This window comes from Lepidochelys olivacea (assembly GCF_965140295.1).
Source record: "Lepidochelys olivacea isolate rLepOli2 genome assembly, chromosome: 2".
NCBI lineage: Eukaryota > Metazoa > Chordata > Testudines > Cheloniidae > Lepidochelys > Lepidochelys olivacea.
Genome location: NC_140412.1, coordinates 119,284,012 through 119,292,046, shown reverse-complemented (window position 1 = coordinate 119,292,046; position 8,035 = coordinate 119,284,012). Strand labels below are relative to the sequence as shown.

The 8,035-nt window shown below is 46.4% G+C and overlaps 1 protein-coding gene across 1 annotated transcript in view; it reads left to right on the top strand.

Annotated features, from left to right (window-relative positions):
- Nucleotides 1–4,681: 4,681 nt before the first annotated feature.
- Nucleotides 4,682–8,035, top strand: part of CDYL (chromodomain Y like) — a 189,472-nt gene continuing 186,118 nt past the window's right edge. The window contains exon 1 of the mRNA XM_084620803.1: nucleotides 4,682–5,001. Coding sequence (XP_084476929.1) covers nucleotides 4,978–5,001 — 24 coding nt within the window. The 5' untranslated portion in view covers nucleotides 4,682–4,977. The remainder of the gene's footprint in view (nucleotides 5,002–8,035) is intronic.

Sequence of the window (8,035 nt, the reverse complement as noted above, 5' to 3'; positions counted from 1 at the left end):
AGTCAAAATTATCTTGAAAAACTGGAGAAATGGTCTGAATTAAATAGAATTAAATTCAATGAGGACAAATGTAAAGTCCTGCACTTAGGAAGGAATAATCAACTACACAAATACAAAATGAAATGTCTGCCTAGGGAGGAGTATTAAAGAAAAGGATCAGGAGGTTATAGTGGATCACAAACTAAATATGAGTCAACAGTGTAACACTGTAACAAAATAGTGAACATCATTCTGGGATGTATTAGTAGGAGTGTTGTAAGCAAGACATGAGAAGTAATTCTTTCTCTCTACTTATCACTGATAAGGCCTCAACTGGAGTACTGTGTCCAGTTCTGGCCACCACACTTCAGGAAAGATGAGGACAAATTGGAGTAATTCCAGAGGCAAGCATCAAAAATGATTAAAGGTCGAGAAAACACAATGTGGAAGGAAATATTTCAAAAACTGGGATTGTTTAGTCTGGAGAACACTGAAGGGGGACATAACAGTCTTCAAGTAGATAACAGGTTGTTATAAAAAGGAAGGTGAAAAATTGTTCTTATCCATTGAGGACAGGACAAGAGTAATGGACTTAAATTGCACCAAGGGAGATTTAGATTAGACATTAGGAAAAACTTCCTAATTGTAAGGGTAGTTAAGCACTGGAACTTCATCGTTGGCAGATTTAAGAATGTTAGACAAACATCTGTCAGACTCTACATAATACTTCGTATTGCCTCAATGCAGGGGACTGGACTTGATGGCCTGACTAGGTCCCTTTCAGTCCTACATTTCTATGCTTTTATGTTGCAGATGGGAAGGAGAAGCAGGATAATGAGCAGGTGGAGGGGTTCATGGCAGAGAGTGGAAGGAGGAACAGTGGGACCATGGTGGCAATGGACAGGAGGAGCACGAGGAGGAGGTGGAGAGAGATTGTGGTTGGGATGAGTAGGAGAAGTAGGAAAATGATGAGTGGATAAAGGGGTTCATGGTGGGATGAGTAGGAAGAGCAGAGGGATGATGAGTAGGTGAATGGGGAGCATGGTGAGGATGGATAGGAGGACCAGGATGATAAGCAGGTGGATGGGGATTATGGTGGAGATGGGTAGGAGGTAGGGCTGTCAAGCGATTAAAAACATTAATTGAGATTAATCACACTGTTAACAATAGAATACCATTTTAAATATTTTTGGATGTTTACTACATTTTCAAATATATTACTTTCAATTACAACAAAGAATACAAAGTGCACAGTCCTCACTTTATATTTATTTTTTTACAAATATTTGCACTGTAAAAAAACAAAAAAATTGTATTTTTCAATTCACCTCAGACAAGTACTGTAGTGCAATCTCTTTATCATGAAAGTTGAACTTACAAATGTAGAATTCTGTACAAAAAAAACTGCATTCAAAAATAAAAGAATGTAAAACTTTAGAGCCTACAAGTCCATTCAGTCCTACTTCTTGATCAGCCAATCTTTCAGACAAACAAGGTTGGTTACAATTTGCAGGAGATAATGCTACCTGCTTCTTGTCTACGTCACCTGAAAGTGAGAACAGGGGTTAGCATGGCACTGTTGTAGCTGGCGTTGCAAGATATTTACATGCCAGATGTGCTAAAGATTCATATGTCCCTTCATGCTTCAACCACCATTCCAGAGGACGTGCGTCCATGCTGATGATGGGTTCCGCTTGATAACGATCCAAAACACTTCAGACTGAAGCATGTTCATTTTCATCAGCAGAATCAGATGCCACCAGCAGAAGGTTGATTTTCTTTTTTTGGTGGTTTGGGTTCTGTAGTTTCCGCATCAGCGTGTTGCTCTTTTAAGACTTCTGAAAACATGCTCTACACCTCATCCCTCTCAAATTTTGGACAGCGCTTCAGATTCTTAAACCTTGGGTCAAGCGCTGTAGCTATTTTCAGAAATCTCACATTGGTACCTTCTTTGCGTTTTGTCAAATCTACTGTGAAAGTGTTCTTAAAACGAACATGTGCTGGGTCATCATCTGAGTCTGCTATTACATGAAATACATGTAGAATGTGGGTAAAACAGAGCAGGATACATACAAGTCTCCCCCCAAGGAGTACAGTCAGAAATTTAATTGACACATTATTTTTTTTACGAGCATCATCGGCATGAAAGCATTTGTCTTGGATAGTGGCCAAAACATGAAGGGGCATACAGATGTTTAGCATATCGGGCATCTAAATACCTTGCAACACGAGCTACAAAAGTGCCATGTGAATGCCTGTCCTCACTTTCAGGTGTAAATAAGAAGCAGGCAGCATTGTTGCCTGTCAATGTAAACAAACTTGTTTGTCTTAGCGATTGGCAGAATAAGAAGTAGGACTGAGTGGACTTGTAGGCTCTAAAGTTTTATACTGTTTTGTTTTTGGGTGCAGTTCTGTAAACAAAAACAATCTACATTTGTAAGGTACACTTTCACGATAAAGAGATTGCACTTCAGTACTTGTTTGAGGTGAATTGAAAAATACAATTTTTGTTTTTTACAGTGCGAGAATAATGAGGAGTAGGTGGATGGGGAGCACTGTGGGGACGAGTGGGAGGATGATGAGTAGATGGATGGGGATCATGGTGGGGATGAGTAGGATGTGGAATAGGTGGCTGGGGATCACGGTGGGCATAGGTAGGAAGAGTAGAAGGCGGTAGATGGGTATCATTGTTGGGGATGGGTAGGAGGAGCAGGAGAAGGAGGAGTAGATGGATGGGGATCCTGGTGGGGATGGGTAGGTGGAGCAGGAGGATGATGAGTAGGAGGATGCAGAGCTCAGTGGGGATAAGTAGAAGGAGCAGGAAGATGATGAGAAGGTGGATGGGGATCACGATGGGGATGGGTAGGAGGAGCAGGAGGATGAAGAGCTGGTGGATGGGGATCCTGGTGGACATGGGTAGGAAGAGGAGGAGGAGTAGGTAGATGAGGGTCATGGTTGGGGATGGGTAGGAGGAGCAGTAGGAAGAGGAGTAGGTGGCTGGGGATCCTGGTGGGGATGGGTAGGAGAAACCAGAGCAAGAAGAGTTGGTGGATGGGGATCATGGTAGGGATGAGTAGGCGTTGCAGGAGGATGAGGAGTAGGTGGATGGGAATCATGGTGGGGATGGGTAGGAGGAACAGGAGGAGGATGAGTAGGTGAACGGGGATCATGTTATGGATGGGAGGGAGGACCAGAAGGATGATGAGTATGTGGATGGGATCATGGTGGGAATGGGTAGGAAGAGCAGAGGGATGATGAATAGGTGGATGGGTATCATGGTGGGGATGAGTAGGATGTGAAATAGGTGGCTGGGGATCACGGTGGGTATAGATGGGAAGAGTAGGAGGAGGTAGATGGGGATCATTGTTGGGGATGGGTAGGAGGAGCAGGATGATGATGAGAAGGTGGATGGGGATCCTGGTGGGGATGGGTAGGAGAAACAGAAGGAAGTGGAATAGGTGAGTGGGGATCCTGGTGGGGATGGGTAGAAAGAGAAGGAGGAGGAGGAGGTAAATGAGGATCATAGTTGGGGATGGGAAGGAGGAGCAGTAGTAAGAAGAGTAGGTGGATGGGGATTATGGTGGGGATGGGTAGAAGGAGCAGAAGGATTATTAGTAAGTGGCTGGGGATCCCTGGTGGGAGGAACAGGAGGTTGATGAGTAGGTGGATGGGGATCCTCGTGGGGATGGGTAGGAGAAACAGGAGCATGAAGAGTTGGTGGATGGCGACCATGGTGGGGATGGGAGGGAGGAGCAGATGAATGATGAGTAGGTGGATGGGTATCATGGTGGGGATTGGCAGGAGGAGTAGGAGGATGATGAGTAGGTAGATGGGGATCACCATCAGGATGGGTTGGAGGAGCAGGAGGAAGATGATGAGAAGGGGGAATGGGGACCATGGTGGGGAGGAGGAGGAGGAGCAGGAGGATGATGAGTAGGTGGATTGGGATAATGGTGGGTTTGGGTAGGAGGAGCAGGAGGATGATGAGTATGTGGATGGGGATCATGGTGGGGTTGCGTAGGAGGAGCAGGAGGAGGATGAGTGGGTGGATGGGGAGCTTGATGGGGATGTCTAGAAGGAGCAGGAGGGTGAAGAGTAGGTGGATGGGGATCCTGGTGGGGATGTGGAGGAGGTGGACAGGGATCCTGGTGGCATGGATGGGGATCATGGTAGGGATGAGTAGGAGTTGCAGGAGGATGATGAGTAGGTGGATGGGGATCCCGGTGGGGACAGGAGGAGGTGAGGGTTTAGCAGGCCCCATCTCCTGTGAGCACTGGGACTCGCCCCATGGCTTTGCCTCTCCTCCCAGGCTGGCGGAGTGTGGCGGCCCCTTGCCCGGGCGGCCCGTCCCTTCCGCCCCAGCGGGACACACGCTCTTTCCAGGGCTGGAGCCAGGCGGGCGCCTCAACGCGCGCGGCCAGCCAGCCCCATGGCCGCTGTGCCAGCCTGCGCCGCGCCCGGCCAGGGAGCTCGCGCGGGCTGGCCCGCCGCCGCCGCCGCCTCGCGGTGCCCTCCGCCGCGCAGACAATGGGAGATCAAAGCGGGGGAAGGAGGAGGAGGAGGAGGAGGATGGTGCGAGAGGCGGCTGAAGTCGAGCCGGAGCGGGTTGCGTGTGGCGCTCTCTCTGCGCTCGATTAGTGATCCTGGGGAGCGAGCCGGGGACAGAGGGGTGGGGGTACGGGGAGCCGCCGTGTGGGCGAGGGTGAGTGTGGGGTGAGTGTGTGTGTGTGTGTGCGCGCGCGAGCGGGTGAGTGCGCGAGCGAGTTGCGCAGCTGCTCTGCGCGCAGCCCCCGCCGCCGCCGCCGCCGCCGCAGCGCTGGCATTTCGTGCGGGGAGCGGCGGCCAGTTGCACCGGGGAGCGAGAGGCAGCAGCGCGCAGGAGGAGGAGGAGGAAGAAGGAGGAGGAGGAGGAGGAGGAGGAGGGAGGCCACACAGACACCAACTGAAACAAAGTATCTCCAAACCAGCCCCCAACTCCACCTTGTGAGACTCCCCAGCATGGCTTCCGAGGAACTCTACGAGGTAATGACCCAGAGCACCAGCCCTGCCCCCCCCCCCCGCCCCCGCCCGTGCACACACTGCCCGACCCCCCGCCCTTCTTTCGGGGCTGTTTGAAACATTGCAGGCTTGTCACCACACTTGCTCCTGCTGCTGCCCCTTCTCTGCAGGGCCCGGCGGGTGCGGGGCTCCCAAGCCGCGGTGCCTGGTGCCCCCCCCCCCTTCCTCCCCAGTTTTGCTGGAGGAGGACGGAAATATGACTGAAAGGAGGAGACGGTAGAGTGTTGCCATTGGCCTGTGCTCCCCCAACAACACTTTGACTCCAGCGGGGGGTGTTGCTGGATGGTGGGGAGTAGCGCTGACAGCAGCGCCCTGTTTAGAGTGCAACACAAAAGTGTGCCGCTTGGTAGTGTGCAAAAATGTGGGCAAAGCCGAGTTGTGGCATGTGTTGGGGGCGGAGGGAGTTTCCGTATGTGTGTGTATCAAAGTACCACCCTGTGCCTTGGCCATGCAGCAAGCTCAGGTGATGCAAAATATTAAAATTTAAACTGCTCATCCTCACACGCTAGAACAAGAAGGTTAAAGGTTGTAAGAGAAGCCATGAGAGCCAAAGTTAAGGCTCTGACACACCATCAATCACCAGGTTGTTGAGAAGTGCTTGAAGGGAGCAGTCAGGGCATGAGTTGGGGTCTTGGGGTAAGGAGGGGATGAGATGAGACTGAGATAGCCTTAACTTTGAATTTCCTGTCTTTTGATGCCTCAATTTCACAGCCTTAACCTTAATTGAAAAGCATTATGGTTTCTCTTGGATGTAACTTCCTTGTTTTTATTTTTACAAGAAGCCATCCTTGGGAGTGTAGAACAGTCATTATTCTGGATCCATTCTGATTTCTTTGATAAATATGTATTCGCCTGAGCCAGCAAGGGTTTTGTCTCTTGGGAAAATGCATTTTAAGGCAGATTTAAAAAAAAAAGAAAAGACTATTTGTACCCGGTGGTTGGAATTTTGTGTCTTTAAGATTCAGTTGTAGAAGAGTGCACAGAGACTTTTTTTTTCCTCTTCTACTGGTGCGTGTATAAAAATCGCCCATTAATGGAATTACATACATGCAATGATGGAAGAATAGACACACACAAACCAATGAAAAGTATCCTGTGTACGCTTAAATTTATAAGTGGGCTTTCGTGGTGCTGAATTGGTGGACCAGAAAACCAAAGGCCTCTATTCCCAAGTCAGATAAATCATAACTAATCGCTTTTACAAGTTTTTCCACCTTATTAATGTGGCTCAACTGAGTCTTGAAGGGGTCATTTCTAGAAGTAAGAAGATACATTTGGGGATCGATTTGGGAAATCCTCTAGGTGCAAAACTTGCATTGATTTTGGTGGATGTTCTGCTGGTAAACGGATTTGAGGAATTGGGCCCTTAGACTCTGTTCTCATTACAGTATTTGTCCTCTTTGGAGCATAAGCATTTCTAATCTGGTATCCTGTCTGATACCAATATCTGATGTTTGAGACTGTCATATAGAATACCAGTTTTGCAGGTGTCAAAATCAACCAATCTCCCCCGCTCCCTCCGTCCTGTTTTACTAGGAATTGCATTCGGTCTACAAATTCATACCAAGTGGGCCACTGAGCTCCACTATGATAGTAATGCATTTTGGTCACTTGGCAGTGTTTTTGAAATGATGACTTAAGTGAACAACTCTATATCTCATTGCCAGTCCTCTGAGCAGTCTAGTTATTCCACCTGTTACTCAAAAGCCTGTTTTTTTCAAAACACCAAAAGTGGTTGGACCATATTGTCATGGATTACTTTTTATCATTCTTAATCTAAAAATAAAATTAATTCTTTAATTATCCAAGTGAAGAGTATGCATAAGGCAACTAAACTTTTATTTTAAAGCTTGTATGATTTATAAATGGACAAACTGTCACTGATTTTTGTAATTTAAAACCAAAATTGCTGTCCAACCTTGCCAAGTTTCTTCTGGAGGACGAATTTGCATGGCTGTGCCATCAGTGCCTGATGCTGAACCATTAGAAGACATGAGATGTTGAATGTTTTTATAGGTAACTGGAACTCATTAAACTACAACTGTATAGACTGAGTACTTCTAACTCTGCTTCTAGTTTTTGTTCTTTGTTCTTTTGTGAGTTGTCTTTTAACTAAGGTGCTATATGATTCTTTGCATTCAGTAATATGCAGTCCAAAGTCATGCCCTATCAAGTGTGATTACAGCCCTGTTTTTCCAGTCTAATCATGTGTTTTGATCAAGAGATATAATCAAATATCTGAAAATGTTAATCAGTCTAACAATGACAGTTAAACATGCTAGTGTCAAAAGACCCCAGTCCTTCTAAAATAGAAACCTGAATTGAGAATTTTGTTGCAAGTAAAATTAAAAATTCAGAAGCACTGACCATTCAGTCACTGTATTGGAGGATTTTTTTTTAAACTCTTGTTATTAAGGATATTTTCTCTTGAGACAGGAAGCATGGTTATAGGTCAAGATTTGTAATTCAAATGCAGACAACTTGAAAGACCCCAAAACTTTGGAAGAATACTTTGGACAAGCTGTGGATCCTATCTATTATTAGTTCATGAGCTTTTATGGGGGCCTTTTTAATGGTAACTAATTGCTCAAGAAAGAATGCAAGATCAGAAGAAAATCTGAAAGATTCATTGTGGAGAGACATCAGAGATCAGTTGTTTTGTTTTGTTTTTTTGCTTTATTTTTTTCTCTTCTCTTCTGGACGATAACCTAAAGATGTGATCTTGACTGTATATCCATGATTGTGACAAGTGAGTGTTTTTCCTTCTAAATGCCTTACCTAATTTTTCAAGTGATGTTACAGTTGGTGATGGACCTGAGGCAGTTGGTGGACAAGACAAGTGACAGAAAGGTCCCTCTCACTTTTTCCCAAATTTGTCCACATGTAAGGGTTTGACTTGCTCTTTTTTATGGCATCTCCCCTGCCCCGTACCCCCCAGTGCACTCCCCTTTTAGAAACTCCTGTGCATACTTAACAGCTATTTAAGCAAAGATTAGGA